The sequence below is a fragment of the Platalea leucorodia genome (assembly GCF_965183815.1).
Source record: "Platalea leucorodia genome assembly, chromosome: 9".
NCBI classification, from domain to species: domain Eukaryota; kingdom Metazoa; phylum Chordata; class Aves; order Pelecaniformes; family Threskiornithidae; genus Platalea; species Platalea leucorodia.
This window is the reverse complement of record NC_138831.1, coordinates 49,932,244-49,951,757: the sequence shown is the minus strand read 5'-3', so window position 1 is coordinate 49,951,757 and position 19,514 is coordinate 49,932,244. Positions and strand designations below refer to the sequence as shown.

At 39.7% G+C, this 19,514-nt stretch overlaps 1 protein-coding gene across 1 annotated transcript in view; it reads right to left on the bottom strand.

Moving 5' to 3' along the window:
- Positions 1–19,504, bottom strand: part of IQCH (IQ motif containing H) — a gene marked incomplete at both ends in the record, with an annotated part of 71,253 nt that extends 51,749 nt beyond the window's left edge. Inside the window, 8 exons of the mRNA XM_082322390.1 lie at positions 427–644; positions 1,450–1,578; positions 2,426–2,537; positions 13,580–13,702; positions 17,708–17,822; positions 18,178–18,275; positions 18,635–18,757; positions 19,400–19,504. Of these exons, the coding sequence (XP_082178516.1) occupies positions 427–644; positions 1,450–1,578; positions 2,426–2,537; positions 13,580–13,702; positions 17,708–17,822; positions 18,178–18,275; positions 18,635–18,757; positions 19,400–19,504 (1,023 nt within the window). The remainder of the gene's footprint in view (positions 1–426; positions 645–1,449; positions 1,579–2,425; positions 2,538–13,579; positions 13,703–17,707; positions 17,823–18,177; positions 18,276–18,634; positions 18,758–19,399) is intronic.
- Between the last annotated feature and the right edge of the window lie 10 nt (positions 19,505–19,514).

Here is a 19,514-nt window from a genome sequence, read left to right as displayed (position 1 = left end):
GAGACATGAAAAAACTCTTTTATAACAGTAAAGATAGTTAGTTAAGCACCAGAACAGATGGCCTAGGGAGACTGTGGAGTTGCTATCACCGAAAGTTTTCAGAACAGGTTAGAAGAACATCTGTCCGCAGTATTACAGGTACAGGTAATTCTGCCTGGAGGTCTAGATAACCTCGTAGCATCCTTTCTAGACTTATTTTCTAAGGTTCTGTGAAAAAGCAGACAAATTTAGGTAGAAGACTTGAGAAAGTAGAAAGTGGCAATATACGAAGTATGTCCTACTGACTTCAATATTTACTATTTGCTAGCTTCGGTTCAAACCCTCCTGTACCAATTCAGTGATTTACAGTCGCTTCCTAAACCGTCCCTGGTAAAGGCAGTACTAAAACCCTGAATAAACCCCTCGTTACCCTCACTGCCTAAATACCTGCGTCTGAGAGGGAACCTGCAGCTCAGATTCCAACCGTTGAGCTGGATACCTCCACGCCGGCCTTGATTTCCTTGCTGAAACCACGGAGCTGCTGGATGGAAGCGGTGCAATGCTACCTTTACTAGAGGAATACGTGCCATAAATTGCTTCCTTCGAGTTTGGGAAGGTGACGGGAAGGTCTGTATTCTCAGGGTCCGCCCCACCACTAATCGCTCCTGTACCAAAGGAAAAAAATGGATGGCAGGTTTCATCGTTGGAGAAGTGCAACAGCGGCATCGAATCGATACTCTGCCACCCACCATTAGGCACTGGCGTGCTCCAGTTCGCTCTCAGGTCCAAGTGGGTTGCAATTTTCAGTTTTAATCTATAATGCTCTGAAGTTTGTAATACGCCAGCCAACAGTATACCCAGGATAACAATGGCTGAATATTAGCACTTGTACTCCAGGTTATTCCATATATAATTTTAGTTTTCACCCACCCCTCTTCATTAGGAGAACTTATCAGATTTACGGGATTGCTACTGAGCCCACTGCTCATTTTGCTTACGCTCCTTTCCACACGGATGTCACATGCCACAAGCGGCTGTAGCAACAACAGCTTCGAGTACGCGTTGTGATGGATCAGAATCCCATCGCCCAGAGTGTATTCACTTGTCAGGCACCAAAATAGGTGCTTGATCAGCTGTTGTAAGTCATGTAAGTCATGACTTACAGTAACACCGGCTTTACACTAACACCAACGGCCCGATCTTGGGATTCAGGCGCTTAGAATTTGGAACATGCAGGTAGGAACCTACCAGGGTTTCAGAAACGAAGAGGGACCAAATCTTTACAAGGATTAAGATATCCAATTCCCATTCAGCTGCAAGACACAGGCTGCTCACGTACATCTTTATGCACTCAGTATTCTTAAGAATTTGAGTGAGTGCTCCTTAGACAGCTCTGTCCACATGAGATAAAACGAGGGCCTGGAAGTGGAGATGCACTCGCGATGGTTGTTACCCATCCTTTGCGCTCACCTACAGCCAACTTCTTGTGCTGCCTGGGAAACTCAGGGAAAGGCGCTGCTTTGGATACAACGGGAGGCGTCTGGAGAGTTATCTTTGCTGCTGGAGGGATAAGCCTTTGTTCAGTTAGGCTCAGAATACCTACAAGAAGATGACATTACTGAACAACTCATACACATTCCAGTATAAAAGAAAAAGAATTAGTAACAATAAAGACAGAATTAAACAAAAGCAGACTCAAGAAGTTCTTCCAATTCCAAATCAAAACTAGAAAAGCAGCAGTTTTCTTTTATTGAAAGATTCTGATCTTCCAATATTTTACCTTCAAGGAAGGTGAACTTTGTCTATAAAAATTGACAAATACGTGAAACATATTGCAATGGTGCTGTTTCCGAGAAGGAATTATGTGCTTGGGCAATGGCAACGTAATACGCAGAGTAGATGAGAATTAAGTCTTGTAAACCACAAGGTAATCATGTAATCATGAATATGGACTGACTGCTAAAGTAGTCCAGGTGTCGATCTAGTTGAGGTTGAATGATTAAACACCAGACATTAATCACGACCATTTATTTTGACCACGTTATTTAGTCATTCAAGAGCCCTCCATCACACACAATTCTTCTTTCCAGTAGCAGCTGAACTCTGAATTCCAAGATAACTGGCTCAGGGAGGATGATGCTCAACATAACATGTCCTAAGTTAGCTACCACAGGGAGTAAGCAGTCCGAAGTTGATCTCTACCCTTTGCAACATTTGAGATCACAATTCTTTCAAGTTTTGAGATGCCAGAAAATCTGATTACCAGATACCTGCTGCAAACAGCAAACATGAGGACATGGTATAGATGGACTTGGCAGTGATAGGTTAACGGTTGGACTTGATGATCTTAAGGGTCTTTTCCAGCCTTGACGATTCTCTGATTCAACGCTGCTTATGTAGCACACAGCTGGTGGCAGCAGTGCCCAGGTGGGCTTCTGTGACTCACCTCTCGTTATGTCTTCTTCTAACAGGGGCAAGGCAGAATCCACATGGTGAGAGCCCGGCAAGGCCCAAAGGCTGTTAACTGCATGACCTTTCGCTATCTTCTGACTACGCATCTAGGAAGAAACAGCATCTTCTTTTAACAAAGCGAAATCCTGGATTTGCAAAGACATACTTTTCTACTCCCGCAATAATAAATAATAAATATAATTTCTGCTATGAATAGTTTCATTAAGATTTAATAATGTAACAGTACAAGCACTGCTTTTACTACTTATGAACATGCTACAGTATTGTCTACTGTCATTACTTTAGTAATTTAAAATAAAGTTAATTAAATCCAATTGATGTCTTGTGACTTCTGCTATGCAAAAATCAGTGTACTAGTTAATAAAGGAATCACCAGAAGTTTGCTCAATTTTAATGAGTATAGCGTAAACATAGTATTTCTTGACAGAACAGTCTTTAAATACATAAAATGCATACACAGGTGTCGTGGTTTAACCCAGCCAGCAACTAAGCACCACACAGCCACTCGCTCACTCCCCCGCCGTGGGAGGGGGTAGAGAATCAGAAGGGTAAAAGCGAGGAAACTCATGGGCTGAGATAAGAACAGTTCAATAATTGAAATAAAATATAATAATAATACATTGTAATGAAAAGGAAAACAACAGAAGAGGGAGAGAGAGAGGAGCAAACCCCAGGAAAAACAAGTGATGCAACTGTTCACCACCCGCTGACTGATGCCCAGCCAGTCCCCGAGCAGCGATCCCTGCCCCCCAGTTTCCATACTGGGCATGACACCCTACGGTATGGAACAGCCCTTGGGCCAGTCTGGGGCGGCTGCCCTGGCTGTGCCCCCTCCCAGCTCCTTGTGCGCCTCCTTGCTGGCAGAGCACGGGAAGCTGAAAAGTCCTTGACTCAGGATAAACACTGCTTAGCGACGACTAAAACCTCAGTGCGTTATCACATTATTCTCACGCTAAATCCAGATCACAGCGCTATACCAGCTACCAGGAAGAACATTAACTCTGTCCCAGCCAAAACCAGGACAACAGGCAAGGTGCCAGAAAGAAAAGGAAATACTTTCAAATATGTAAATAAATTTTTGCTGGGAAGAATAGCCATGGAATTAAAATACGTGAAACTACTCACAAACCAGGGAACAGTAAGCATCACAGACTTCTGAAGTTTCAGGGTTCCTCAAGGACAGCAGGGAACGACGCAGCCGGATAACGTGATGTGGAAACGTGCCACCCTGGCTGGGCTAACGTGGGGATTAAAGCTCCCTTACCTCCCCCATTAACCTGTGCTTGCCTGAACAAATGGAACCTGCTGGTTCCAAGTGCCAGGAATTCAAGCAGTGACACACATCGTTGGGATAATGATATCACGTGTCTTACAGTTACGCTTATTATCGCACATATAGAGCATTGCACAGGGAAAAGAATATATTGCCACCTTGTATTTCAGTATTATAAATACAAAACCTCTGTGTTATCACCTAACTTTTTCTTCTCTCTCCAATATGCTAAGTAACTTCAGTTTCTTTCTGACTAGGAATACGCATACTATCCCATGTGCAATGTGGGTTGTACTCAACTCCCAAAGAAACAGAGCGCTAGCTATTCAGTGGGTTTAAAGCACTACAGCACGCATGCAGCTTCAAGACAAGTAACATCAGGGAGATCTCTCACTTGATGACAGCGAACCACCACCAGCAGAAGATTTTCCTTTCGCTCACCTGGATGACGCTAGAAAAATGAGACAATGATAAACCTAGAGAGCCATGAAAGATTCAGCTTCAATAAACTCAAATGTTTTAGGAAGCAAAAGGAAAATTTAACACTAGTCTCTCAAACCTTACTCTGTCAACAGATTTTTGGAAATCTAGGTAAAGGTTTCTTAGTTTTAATAACTAAACTACCTAGGGATCGGGTGTGCTCTAATATGTGCTGCTCAGAACCTCCTCTGCAACTGCAGCTTCACAGGTTCTCCAGTAACTTTCATGCCGCGTCGAGGCAACACGAGAAGGAAGCGACTAAATTTGAATGATGAGGGTAAAGAAGTGCCAAGGCACAGGCGGGACTACGTTATCAGTCTCAAGAAGCAGAAAGGCAGCTGGGGGGGCATGCCGGGTCTTTGAGCAAAGAGGAGAGCCAGCAGGCAGACTGGACAGGGGAAAAGAGCTGGGGCAGCAGGGTTAGGAAAGAACATTGGGACAGGGTGGACAAAGAACCAGGCAGAGAACCAGGCAGAGAACCAGGCAGAGAAGACCGGGATCTGTTCTGGAAGCAGTCTCGGAAGACAACTGCAAGGAACAGAGAGACTGGGGCAAGATAAAAATGGGAAAAGGGGAAATTGGGGCAGACTGGGGAAAGGAAGCAAACAGCTTTGTAGGCAACAGGGCACATCTCCCTCACAACTGGCCTCCAGACCCCACAGTCTCGTCTTTAGTCAGCAAATAGCTGTGAAGCCCAATAACGAAGTGTCGCACGCTTTTGGGGGTGACAGTCTGTTAGCAGTTACTCCATTAGTCGAACGGTTAGAAATTCTTACCTTGGATAGAAATGTCTGAACCTTACTGATAAGCTATATGGCAGACAACCTAATGCCAGGCGCTGGAAATTGCTTTTATTTGCTTTTTAAAAAAATATTTCATTATGAATGATAAACTACCTTAAAACAATATTAAATACATAAAATCAGAAAGGTAGGAAATATTGATAGATCTGTGAAATGGGAATAACGGTATTTACCTCTTTTATAGAGCACCTTGGGACTTCCTAGTTTAAAATGCTAGGTTTTAATGACTGATCATCATACTTGTGTACAGCTTTTGGTACGGTAGGATCCAGGCCATGATTGGGATCTTGGAGCACTGTTGTGTCTTAATTAGTGAATAACATCAACCATCAACTTCATAGAAAGGGACAGGCAATTCTAAAGAACGGCTTATAAACCTGATAGGGAAATGACATAGACCAAAATAAACTATTATAATTTTTCCTCCCAATTTGTATAATAACATGTCCACAAGTGACATTAGGGAGACAGAAAATATAAACGCGTTGTTATAATAGAGCATCTTTCAGAGAAATCTTTCAGGCACTCATTTTAGTTGTGGCCATTATGAAGCGTTATGCTTTAAGGGATCTAGACGCATGAATCTTCATGTCCTTGCGTTCCGAGAAAATAGCAATAAGCATATAACAAAGATTAACTTTATACCAGCCGGCATATAAGTGGCTTGATATTGAGAAAAGGGAATAATAAACCACCTTTTCTACTTGCTCTCAACCCCAGCAGTTTGTTGAGGACACAACAAAAATATATGAAAAGAAAGAAATTTAATTAAACGGTGCCTCCTTTTTCAGGCTATTGCTATGGTATCAGTAAAGCAGCACTGATTTTACTATTGGTCAGTTTTATCCTAGTTTAAATCCCAGGAGTTTTTATGATAAACAGCACTATGAAACATACGTATTTCATTTGTGTTCATAGAGATGTAATAAGCTACAAAGAAGAGCGATTCAGGTGGAGTGTATGAGTTCAAAAGCAGCCTAGAGGGTTTTTGTTTGTTTGTTTTTAACTGGAGATAGATATTTAATTCTTCTCTGCTCTACCCTTTCATTTCTATAAAGTTCATGGCAGGTGTCACGTTAAAATAAGGACAGATGCAACTGTAATGTAATTTAAGCTCTCGTTTACGCTGCACAGTGCCTCTATGATTCACTCCATCCCATAGTACAGGCAACCGAGGGGAACTGCGGGGCTGACCCAAAACAGTTGCCTACAAAAATTCCCCCCAGTCTGTACCCCCTTCTTCTGTGTTCCTTCAGCATCCCATTCGCTGCGGTAGCTGCCCTCTTGAAGACTTCAGCGAGGTATCAAAGCGCAATTTGACAAAATGCTTCCATCCTTCCGTTATTTTCACTAAAATTAAGCCAACTCAATTACAACGATAAGACCTTAAAAATAATAAGAATACTAGGTATTGCAAGGAAAAGGTTTACTTTATTACCATTATTCAGTGATTTAACTGAATAACTTTAAAAAGATCTTTTAAAAAGATGCAATCTTTTTAAAAGGTTTTCCATAGACTTCCATCTGCTTATGTCAGCGCAATTGAAAACCTTTACTCACACCTACAGCTTTTATGGCATAAACACAAAACCTAGTGAATTTAATACCACATATTGCAGAGCTGGCAGCTCCTAACCAGCATTTCAGTGTTTGTAGCGTCGACAGGCCCAAACCAGCGTGGAAGCCAAGGATCCCACCCCGTACGACGCCAACCTGTAGGCACCTCACCTGCTTCCTCCCTGGCAGAGCCCGAGCAACCGTCGCTGCCACGAGGGGACTGGAACCTCACACATTTTCCTGCGTGAATAATGGCTTCTAGTGAAGCTTGTTATGAAGATTATGATTCAGCAAGTATGCTTTACCGGAGTCAGCACGCAGCCTGCTTCATCATGGGTACTTTTAAAGTACAGTTTTATAGGGCTGGAAAGGTGCACTTAATTTGCAGGGCAGACGAAACCTTCCTTGCCTGATAATATGCTCCGAGTGTGCTGAAAAACTATTTTTTCATTTCAAGCGCTTCTGAGTGTAATTAACCTGGGACACGAGAAAAACAATTCTATTACCCTTTCTAAAGTGTTTTTCTCCTGTGGATAAACCTCTCCCACTTGATTTTTTTCTTTTTGCTTCATTTTAAATAGGGCACTTGTTGTAACACCACAGGGATTTTCCGATTAGTTCTCCATTTGTTTTCTTTTTACCTAGACAGCAATATTTAACTAGAACAACTTCTTTTTTTAAATACGTTTATAAATATGGTTTTCCCCCAGTAACAGAATAGAGAGGCTAGTGTTAAACACAGAGAAAAGACGAGTATTATCATGTATCAAAACTGCAGTTTATCAACCGGGAAGATCAGATAGATGAGATTTAGTAAGTAAATATCAGAAAAGCACAGAGCTTGATAGTAGTGGTAGAAAAGGTACGTAACAGAGTAATTTACCCTTTCGCGATTATCTTCTCCAAATTGCCATCTACCTGCATTATTTTTATTAAGAAGTTCCTATCAAGATTTGATGCACACAGTTCACAATCGCTGTACAGGGGAGGAGGAAGCATAGCAAAATAAAATCAATGGACACAAGGTCAGTTTTCAATACGCTCCGGAAACTGGCAGGTAAGAGCTTGTAGAAGGCAAGTCTACGGGAAACTGGAACTCTGTCGAACGGCCTGTTCCACAGCCAAAATGTACTACAGAAACAAGCTCAAACCATTCCAGAGATGAAGCAGGTTAGGAAGGATAGCAAGTTACCAAAGTTGATAAATCATATGTTCTTCACTGATCTCAAAAGATGACAAAAGGATACAGAAAACAGAAAATGGGCATACTGATGGCTGCTTCTTTTTGCTTAAACAGGTAAGACAAAATGAGATGCAAGTAGGAAGAAACTTCTGGGTAATAAAAAATGACATCATTAAGTTTTAAATTATCATTAAAAAAGCAGCTAGTAACGAGTAGAATCAACTCACTTAATTGTAGTGCAAAAGCGAAGAAGTCTCAGGCTACCTTATGGGCAAAACAGATCAGCTAGTGCTCAGAGGTTTTCAAATGGATAAAATGCACTCTAGGATACTTAAGAACAGTCTAAAGCAGGCTCAGAACTGCTGGTGGGAGTCCTGTAGGATGGAAAATATACTAGAATACTGGAAAAGAGCATAGTCTTTAGAAAGGGGCAAAGGATGCGTTGAGAAATTCTAGCCCTATTGGTTTAACTACAATTCTTGGAAAAATTCTTAAACAAATAACCAAACAAGCTAATTATAAACATCTGGAAAGTAACAAATAAATGAGCAACTTGAACCTGTCAAGATCAAATTTGCCAGACCAATCTAATACTTTTGTACAACAGGTCAGCAAGTGTTGTGAATAGGGGAGAAAATTTACATACTACTTCTTTACTTGAGCAAGGCTTTTGAAGCTTCCCAATCATGATATCATATAAGCAAGCTAAAAAAGTACGGTTTAGGCAAACTTACTTTAAGAGACATGCAAAGCCGCTTTGATAACTAATTCCGAAAGAATTTCTGTGTCAATATGGAAGGATACGGAGAGCCTTCAATGGGTCTGTCCCATAAGCGGTTACAAATGAACGGAGCCTGCTGCTCATGCGGGAGGAGGCGGCGAGTTTTGAGCAATGGGAGAAAATCAGTTCAGATTGTAAAAAAACTCAAATGGCACAAAGGCAAAAGACACTAAGTGACTTTCACTCTTTGCTCTCAATCACAGCATCACAGATATCATAGAAAATGTTGGTTAGAAGGGCTCCCTGTAGGATATCGAGCCCAATCTCAAGTCTACTGCTCACATTAGATCAGGTCAGCTTTGGTTTTGTCTAGATGAGAATTACTGTAGGATTTCATTACATTTTATAGCTTTACAGCCTTACAGTCTAAACTGATGTGCTTTTCTGTGTTGATTTACATGCTAAGCAGCAAAGCAAGGAAGCAGTATCAAAGAATAGTTTCATTCACACTTCCATAATCTATCAGTTTCTATTGGGAAAAAGGGTCTTGTTCTGACAATCAAGCCAAATAATCTTAGTAATAAACAGTAAATAAAGAAAGTGTTTAACTCTGGTTTCAGATAACCTAATTTTGGTCCTCCGAGTCTAAGAAGCAGCACGTGGAATTCAATGCAGAAATACTGAATGCTAAGTAAAGGACAAATTCTCACCAGCGTCAGTGGAACTATTCTAAAGTCAGATGAGTCAAATTTGTAGCAGTCTCTGTAAGAGACTTAAAAGACGAACAATTTTTATGACTGGTTGTCTTATTATTCAAGAAAATTTCTGAGTAGGAAAATTGTATAGAAAATTAAAATTTGTCTTTCTTATTCTGATTTACATAGTCCGGCATTTGATCTACCTCATGATTCATACAGTTTCCTGTAGATGTAATACTAAGATATTAATAGATGTTATTTCCCTCAGATTTTGTTTATCTACAGAAAATAAGAAGTCCAATTTAAAGGGAAAGCCCAATATTAAACCTTCAATTTGGAGCAACTAGGCATCTTTAACAACAGGTGTTGTATGTTATTCTTACCTACTTTAAGCTCTTAAAGTAACCCGAGATGGCTCTGAACCGTCAATTTTCCGTGCACTTGGAAAAATCAAGCTTTGCTCCTTTTGATTGCCTACTGCTAGCTCTCCCAGAAATTTACCTCTATCAAAATTCTGCCGTAACAGGTGCAAGAGAGAATAGATGGAGAACTTTGGTGAATCCCACATCTGCTTTTCGAAAAAGGCAGCAGAAGCAGCACAGAAGGAAGTAAGAAAGATAATTGCTGGCTTGAACTACAATACATTTTACTCGTGGGCAAAGGGCCAGCTTACACGAGGCAGAATATGCAGGAGCAACTTATTGGAATTCAGGGGTGGGCCTCCACTCTTGTCCGGAGACAGCTGTAAACCAGCAGCCCATAGCATCACAATCAGGCACTGAGTTTTGTCAAGGAATGCCGATATGCACAGAAACAGCTTCAGCAGCTTCGGCTGCACCCCTACCTAGCGAAATGACAGTCAATCTCCAATTCCAGATGACAAGAACTGGATAAAAACTTAAAACAAATGGTGACCTTTCAAAAGATTAATTTGTTTACCAACAAAATGTTCTACATTTGTCATCTGAGATGGGGGTGACCTTCACATTCCCATTTCTAGGTTGAAAGGGTGCTGACTATAGTCATCTGTTAAGTTAACTCTATCTCACCAATTATTTCCTTTTTATTTTTAGTGACAAGAAGATTTTATTAATTCACTGTGCTGGTTATTATGATTACATACCGTAATACCAACGCAACAAGCTTATTTTGAACTACTGTAGTGTAACATCGATTTGTTTAAGTCTCATTCTGCTCCCGCTGCCAAATTATGCTTTGACTGTAATTATAGCCATGTGCATAAGTTTAGGACACAATCAGGTTTTGAGGACCAAAAGACCTGTTTTTCTTCTACAACTTCTTCTAGTCACTTGAAATGAAAAGAATTGCCCTGCTTTGCCTTACTTTATAATTTTGGAAATGAATAGATAACGCTTTTCAGTGATAAGCATTAGTGATTAGCATGACGCAAATACTGAATAAAGAATGAATAACGGAGGATATGATTAGAACGGTTGTGCTCAAATAAGTTAGCTTAAAAAAATCCTCACCACAACACAGAATCACTGCCACCACCATTAGAGCCACGCTATATAAGACGCAAGTCATAAAGGCTAGAAATCATCACCATATTAAATTCTACCTCATGAATAAATTAAAAGGTTCCTAAGTTTACAGTATAATATACATTTATAAGAAAACAAGGACCAAAAAGTGCCAGTATAATTCTATAAAAGAACAGCAGTCCTATGAAAATGAAAGGTATAGTTGTGAATCTTTCCTACATTGCAGCAGTTCGTCAGAGTTATTTTTGCTGCAGTTCAGATTACTATTTGTTTTGCTAGATACTCCATGGGAAGTATACATATTTAATAATTATCTACTCATCATTTTTCATTTGTTATCCAGATATAAGCTACAAAATAAAGTGATGCCCACTCAGCCCACGGAGTTTCAAATGGCATTACAGTCCTCACTTTAAGATAACTACAGAACTTTACAGAGGATGAAGTATTAGTGCTTATCAGACCCCAAAAAGTACAAAAGGGCAATAGTTAATTGTTCTTAGTCTCCGTCATAAAATCCAGCGTCAGCAACTTTATAATACCAAAAGAGCAAGAAAAGACGACATTTTTCATGAAACAATGAGATCCTCACTAATAATTTTTCAAACTACTCAAATAGCAGGATAATAAAAAGTCCGTGTAGATTTGTGCCTGACCTATCTCGTCACCTCAAAACCAGTGTGTTTTTAATCTCATCACATTTTAAATGCTCAGGTCTCCTTGAAAACTCAGATGCTGACAACTCTTGGAAAAAACCTGAATGCAGTTAACCAAGCAATTAGTTTTTAATTTACTTCAATGACAGTCCTTCTGCTGCTGATTTTTTTGGGAGATCATCTTTGAACTTATGTACATATGTAGGGCATGTACACGGGTATACGCGTGTGTGTGTGTGCCCGCATGTGTGCGTACAAATATTGCCCTCTAATGGCTAATTAGTAAAAACGGGGTAGGTAGCACCTAACTTAGTTCTTGAGGCTACGTTAATTGATTTTTTTTTTTTCAAAACTAAAGACCATATAATTTTAGACCTGCAACTACACATCAATTTATTTTAGTTACTATTGGTGATCTACAACTATCATTCCTCTAAGCGCTAGTATAGATCACATTTAACAAAAATGCCTTGATTCACAATCTCAGTAGTGGATTCTGCAAATCTAATTGCAAAATTTTACCCCCAGTGAAGCCAGAACATTTCAAAACACAGATTGTGTCATGGGATTCGAAAACTTCTAAGAAGCATTTACTTCAGTAAATGCTGTAGAATAAATTAGAGATAGGAAATACCTACGTGTTTTTTCAGCCCATCTCCCTCTCACAAACAGTTCCTTAGCAACTGTAAATATGTATCAGAGAGCTTGACTAATTTTCACTAAATGTTTGTAATTTAAGTTTTCTCTGATCAGTATATGTTTCAGTAAGAGTGGTAAAACACATGGCGCTCTGCAGTAGTATAATATTCCTCTCTGTGAGTGTTTTAGAGTGGTTCTAAAAAGCTATTAGCCATGATGCTTTTTCCTAATTAACTCTATGTCACAGGGTTAGACAAATCACCTCTTAGTCTGGGCAACAGCTTTCAAAAATAATTTTTTATAAGTGGCAGCTTACAGCTGTGCCATTCACAGATTCTGTTTATGTTGTTTAAAACCAAATACCCTAGAATGCCTCTTACAGCACTGGGCTTGCTGCATAATGCTTCTATTACATAAATTAAATTGTAGAAGAGCATCCTTGTGTGAGACCATTGGGCATATTCTTTCATGTGGACCACAGTGCTGCGCTAAATTTGTGAACATAATTGATCTTTGGAGGGACGCCTGTGCCTATTAAATTTTTTTAAAAGCATACTTTGCAGAAAATGTCATCTTCACGTTCGTTTGTTTATTTAAGAGGAACAGCAGTTGCAGAACACAAATTTGCAAGAATCAAAACTTAATTTTACACAGTTTGAACATTCTCAGACCAGAAAGAGTGGAGAAGGGTGTTCTGATGGATACTAGTCAGGATGCTCTTAGGACAGTGTTGTGGAAGCACTCAGTCTGAGCTTTGGTGGATATTTGTTTTGTACCGAAGGAAACAGCTTGACTAGAGGTAAAAGAAAGGCTGTGCTTCAGAATACCTTGTAGCTTGACAGCGAGGACACTTGGGATCTACAAGGCGTGGAAATATCTCCATATGGAAAGGAAGGATCTGAATCTGTCCCTCACGTTCCAAAGTAAGTGCTCCCAGCATGGAACTAAGAAGTAGAACTCGACATTCCCTCACAAACCACGTCAGAAAAATAAGATGTAAACAACACCTAAAATCAGGTAGTCTCTCTAGGATTCTGACTCTCTTTCAGTATAACCCCTATTTTTTTATTCAGTGACACTTGATTTCTGGTCAGCGTCAGCAATCATGTGGCAGGATTGCTTTTTTTTTTTTTTTAAAGTCAATTAAAAAGAACATCAAAACAAAGTACAAGCATTTTCCACTCATTCCAAACAATCCCGTTACCATTTGAAAACAGAACGCATTCCTGTCTTTTTAAGAAACAGCCATAGAATGAACAACTGAAAGCCCATTCTTGTCAGCAAAACCCCTTTTACTTCTTCCTTGATTTTTGGGTCGCACCCCGAACGCCGCAAGCTCCAGTTTGCTTATCTTCACCCCCTGATTTCACGGCCATTGCTTACCATGCACGTTCCCATGTATACTTTTACTTTTGCCTTGCTACCTAAACTTGTTACGCTACAGGCTTGTTTTCCCCAGTATTGTGACTCAAAATGCATTGATCGCTACATATCAATGTCAAAAAGTAGGAAATTATGAGGTACTTAAAGTTTTCATTTAGGTCTGATAAGTATTAACTTTAATAAGTGAAAAGTAACACATCTAAGTCCATAAGATAATATAAGTTACTTACAGGAGCAGATTTTTTCTTATTTATAAGTGGCAGCCTGGTCTCACAGTTCTGTTCCTTTAAAACAGCTTTATTATTGACGTTCTCTGGGTCAAGCATAATTTTCATATCCATTTCCAGCTGCTGCTGAAATATATAATATACATAGTCTTAAAATAACTGCACTAGGACAGAAGCGTTTATAAGCAGGAACTGGCTAACATGTTCATAAATTTGCAAAATAATTATAAAAATTCATGTACTATGTTATCTGCATGGAATGGATTCATCTATTTTAAATAATAATAACTTTTATTAGCAAATCCTGATGGACAGAAAAAGACTTTTAGAGTTTCCTCTTGTTATAAGAAGTATCTAAAGCACATACTTTTTCTGTAAAAGCCAGAAGTGATGCCATATATTTTTACTAGAGTAGAAGTTTCTTAAGTTGAAGACATTTTGGCTCATCTTAATGCATGTGCTTTAGTTCAGCCTGGATCTGTATCGAGTGTAGTAGTATCTCTCAATACTTCCACTGCAATAACATTGCTAACTGGACTCTGCGTCCCACAGGGTTTATTTACCAACCAGTGCCCAATAAGGAAGAATCCTGGAATGGCAGAAACGAATGTATCACCAGGGAAGTCGACAGAGCCAAGGTAATTCCGAGGAGCTGGGGGCCTGGCAGTGTATGTGCTTAATTCCCATTACAGGGATAGGGGAATACAAAAAGCTCCCTTGCATAGTAAGATCCAACTAAACATATTTATACACAAGAACTCTCTGCTGATACCTCTATTGCGTAAATGTGAAAATTAAGGTATGAGAATTCTACTTTTTGACACACAAAATATGCCATAAAAAGTCTAAGAATCATTAGAGGTATATTTGAACTATTAAACAATTGTATTACCTTGTGAAAGCACTAAAACCGGTTTAATTTATTTATCTGCACAATATATTCTCTTCTTTTGATAGTAATTACAAGCAGATGTATCAATGAGACACTCATTTAGATTTGGGTTTATAAGAACAAAAGTTATTATCCAAGCCAATTACTCTTTTACCCACATGGCTGCACAGAGACAGAAAGTTCAATTTTCACCTCATCAGTGATTTTGTGGTATTTATTTTATTACTATAACACACCATTGTACAGAAAGGAAACTGCTTGTGCTATTAAACAAGAATTGGGAGAAAATTGAGTACTTTCTCAATTAAAATAGGAGATGACTCACAACGCAGACTCCCCACTCAGCCTGGCAGTGAAATGATCAATGCTGGAGTGGCAGATTCCACACAGGATAACAAGAATTGAAATGCTTAGTAATAAAACCTGATAAAAGTTACTTTGTCAGCTTAGACGTATGGCAAGTGACAATTCTACATTTGCAGGAGCTGGAGCAGATGGGTCTCTTCCATCTATATTATCCATCCATCTATACTAGCCAAAGTCTTAAATTTAAGCTATCTTGATGCAGAATAAGAAAAAGATGAGAATAGCAGGGCAAATAGTGCGTTATTACTAATATAATGCTCAATGAGAATGAGAATTATCGTTCTCAGTTATTAACATGGAGTATACAGAACAGGTTGACATGTTCACTACGGTTAAATAGTTCAAATCTTGTTCTACTTCAACACAACAGTCACATCGCAGTGGAGGGCAATTTTACCATGTAGTAAGCCAACAAATCTGATTCACTACGTAATTCTGTTTTGCAGATGCATGTGGTGCATGGTTTCTAATAAAGTCCAATTCCTTTATGAATGGACTACATTATATTAATCTTTGAAACAATCTGTATTATTGGTACCTAAACCACTTTTCATGTCTAGCTATTTATGTTATTTGCATATTCCAGAGCCCCCTAGAAACATCTTTTCATTTACATCTTTAGCTCTGTTAATGATGAGAGAATGTTAACTTCTACTGTGTATTCAGAATGTCGCAGTATCAACAAAAGTATCAACTTTTAGACAAAACAAACACACACAAACCCAAACAACAAAGCTGCACAAGTATCAGTTCAGGTGTTTTCAATTAAGCTTTTTTTTTTAAATTTGAATTTATACACTTACCAGTTATGGATAACAATGTCTTTTCAGCCACTGCAATACAGAGGCTTTACAATTACTGCATGAGGAAGACACCTCTTTATGGTTCTCAAGCTTTATTAGAAGAAGAAATCCAATTACAACGCATAGAGGGGGGAAAAAAAAAAAAAAGAGGGGGGGACAGTGCTTCACAATTCCCCCTGTGAGCTAGATTCGCAGAGTCTTATCCAGCTGCTGCTATGGCTCCGAAACACTGTATGTGTGAGTAAACAATAATTCTAAGCCTATTCTGACACCTGTGGGCAAGCTGTTTCCCATAGGATAAGTACTCTAGCAATGCGTATGTGAAAATAGCACCTGTGCTTATTTGACTCCAACCTTGGTTTATCCTAACTACTACAAGCACAAAACTTCTGCTCCGTTTCTATGCTTGCACAGCGTACTATGGACTGCAAAGCACAAAAATATTACTACGTTAATCATTAATTTCTCTCAGAACCCCTATGAGTTGAAGTGTTGATTTCTTCGAGCCTACGTACCCAGAAATCCTGCCTGCAAACAGACAACTATTCAGTTCGCTAATATTTCTTTTGAGTGGAAAGGAATTTTGAAAACCACCAAAGTATGGTTAAAGAAACCAGGACTGTTTATAGCTACAAGTAAGGAAAAGACAGGAAGTAAGGAATTGTAGGTGATAATTTCCCAGCTGGATTTCACAACTATTTAATAATAAAAGCTTTTTATGTTGGCATGCCGGGCATGTAGAACAGCTGGCAAAACAGCACTGCTTGCCATTTTCTTTATAATAGGAAATCAGGGCTAGCTTGTGTGTCACTGGATATGCATTTCTAAGCAGATGCCATAGGTATCAGAAATGAAAAGACAAAGAGAAAGTCAAGGCAGGACAGAGCACGTGCTCCACTGTAAATTAAGCTCATTGGTGCACATGAAAAGTTGAAAGACCATAGATAATACAGAGTTTACAGCGTAGCTGAACTCTGATAATTTTTTTTTCTCACAATGTAAGTGTATTTACATAGGGCAGGGTTGCAATACTGTCTGGAAACAAACAAAAAAAAAATCAGAGATCTTCATTGCACCTTATCCATCATTCAAGAGTAAGCAATATTTTAATACGACTTTATATTGGGACCTCTTTTACAAAGATAATCAGCAATATAAGTGTTAGGCTGCTCATTCTGGTTATACCACTTCACCTAGCTTCAATCCCCAGCTTCTGGTAATAGCCTTAGAACTACAGAGAGCCTCTTCTTAAGGTTCTCTCTCACTCAATGCTCCCTTGAATTTCGACAGTAATGACCCAAAATTGTGACAACAGGTATTTTTCCATTCAACTAATTACCCTCATTTGTTCTTAAAATATGTTTGAGGAGACCACCTTGAGCCCACCGGTCAAAATTCAGAGCTTAGAATAAAAAACCAAAAACACTTCAGATACAAAGATTTTAAGAAGGTTTTAAATGATCTTACAAGGATTTCATTTATAAGAAATAGTGAAAAATCAAATTTCAAGGAGAAAAACTGTATTTGTCATAGAGGTGACTACCCTATACATGAGCAAAAGTCTTTCCCGCAATTTGCCATATCTTTTATGCAAAAACAAAGAGAACCACTTTTAGTCTCAAACAACAAGCATTTATATCTGCGTTCATGCTATTCCAATACACAGTTCCATTTATTTTAGACGCATTACTTGCAGAATCACAGTTAAGCATAAGGTATTTGCAGGGCCGGGACCTTAAAGCTGAACAAACACCTAGTTTCAGAACTCTTTTAACAATATACTTGGGGGTGTGTGGAATACAGAATGGCAGGCTCGTGGATGCACCCATGATGATACTGTAGCCCTTCCCAACTTAGATTTTACGTGGACTGTGAGGCTGGGAGAAGGCTCCTATCTCTCAGCCTGCTTATCCTACTGAGAATTTTTTTAATAAATAGTGGTATATTATCAAAAACTGAATCCATGTGGAGTCAGAACATAACGTTATGGGATCAACTGGTAACCTACAAGACACCAGCCTACTCATTTAATGGGGTCTCTGGCAGAATAAGTAGTATGTTATTTCAGACCTGGGAACCTTGAGAAGCGCGTAGTGCTGATTTGCCGTATTCCTGGACAGTCACGGGCTCAACAGGTACTCGCGGTAAAATAAGCTGTTTCTGGGAAGCACCAAAATGAAGCCCCCTGATTTAGAAAGAAACAAACAGTGAAGTTTTTAAAAATCACTTTGATTTTACCTATTAAACCCATACTGCTCCCATCTGGTTGAATCTGAAAGACTATGTTTTTATTTAAATTTGTGTTTAGCAAAAAAAAAAAAAAAAAATCACAGGAGTTAGCAGAAGGTTTCTGTAGCTACTTAGAAATACCTTTACTTTTGTACTGTTTTTTAACTTAAACAAAATAAAAACAAAATGCAAATGACCAAAATAAGCTAATCTGGGCCAATATTCCCATTTGCTTTACAAGGTTCTGATACCACAGTTTTTCTGTCTTGCTGCTTGCATTATCTCTGCGATAAAACAGCTGTTTCACTTACCATTTAGGGGGCTCTTTTGAATGTACTTCTTTATTATCAGCAGAAGAAATAGTTAACGCTTGTCTGTCTATAGCATTTAAATAATTTTCAGCATGTTTCTGTTAGAAGGAAAAAATAACGTTTAGACTATTACAAAGGCATGAGGGATATTGAATTTGTTTAACTCAGTTAATTTAGCAATCCAGATCTTTACTTGACTGAAAACTTGATAGGGTTGTGCTTCCGTTGGACTAAATCTGGTTTTGGCTAATGGTATGAGGCACAAGATCAGTTAATTCTGACAACCCAAAAGAGGAAGCCATCATTCTGAACTGTGACGTCGGACAAATCCCATCATTTGCTAATCAGAAAGGGATCTTGCAGGGTGACAAATACACGGCCCCATGTACTCTAAATGAATTACTGACAGAGATCTCAAAAACTGAACCGTCTTCTGGATCTGCTCCATTTTACTTACTCTCAGCCCAAGTTCAGTTCTCTCAATTGCTGTTTTGAGGTCGCTAATATCCACAGCTTTTACATTTCCTTTCGAGTTGATATTCTTCGCTTTAACTTTAAGGTTGTGAAGGTCTTCTTGACCCTAAAAAGCAAGGTATGACAAAAATCATACCTATAACCAAAACCCATGGGATTATGTTGCAGGATTTAATCCAAATTAAACGCTTCCTAAATGCAGGAAAGAAATACAGGCGACTTGCCATACTTCTGTACTTTTATAAATAAGAGAGTACAAAGGCAATGACTTTAAAGCCATTGATTATAGAAAACCTGAAAAAAGGTAATTTTAAAACAAATCTCACAAAGCAATGGCAATAAGCTTCAGGACTGAGGTCCTTTGCCAAGGAATGATCTTTCCTTAGATGTTTCAAACGTCTCTCTCAGCCCAGATGGCTTAACTGTGCAGGAATCTCAAAAGTGTTAAGAGGCAGCCTGTGAGGAGATCATGTCAGCCCACGTCAAAAAGGTATATTTACGCTGTGTTAACCAAGGAAAGTTCAAGGTTGCATGACGCTAAGAATCGCAACGTTTACAAAGGCCAAGCCCTCTGGTAAAATGCAGCGGCGGCGCCGCAGCCGCTCCCTCGCGCCGGGGCTGAGCCCTCCCGCCTCCTCAGCAGCGGGCCGCGCCGCCCGCGCCTCAGCCGAGGCGGCCTCCCCGGGGAGGAGGGGTCCCGCGGGGGCCGGGGAAGGAGGGGACCGGCTCGGGCCCTGCCCGGACCCACCTGCACCGGGACGGCTCCCGCCTCCCGCCCCGGCTCCACGAAGCCGGCCATGGCGGCTGCCGCCCTCGCCCCTAGCAACGGGACGCGCTGGCCGGACCGCACCATCCGCCTCGCC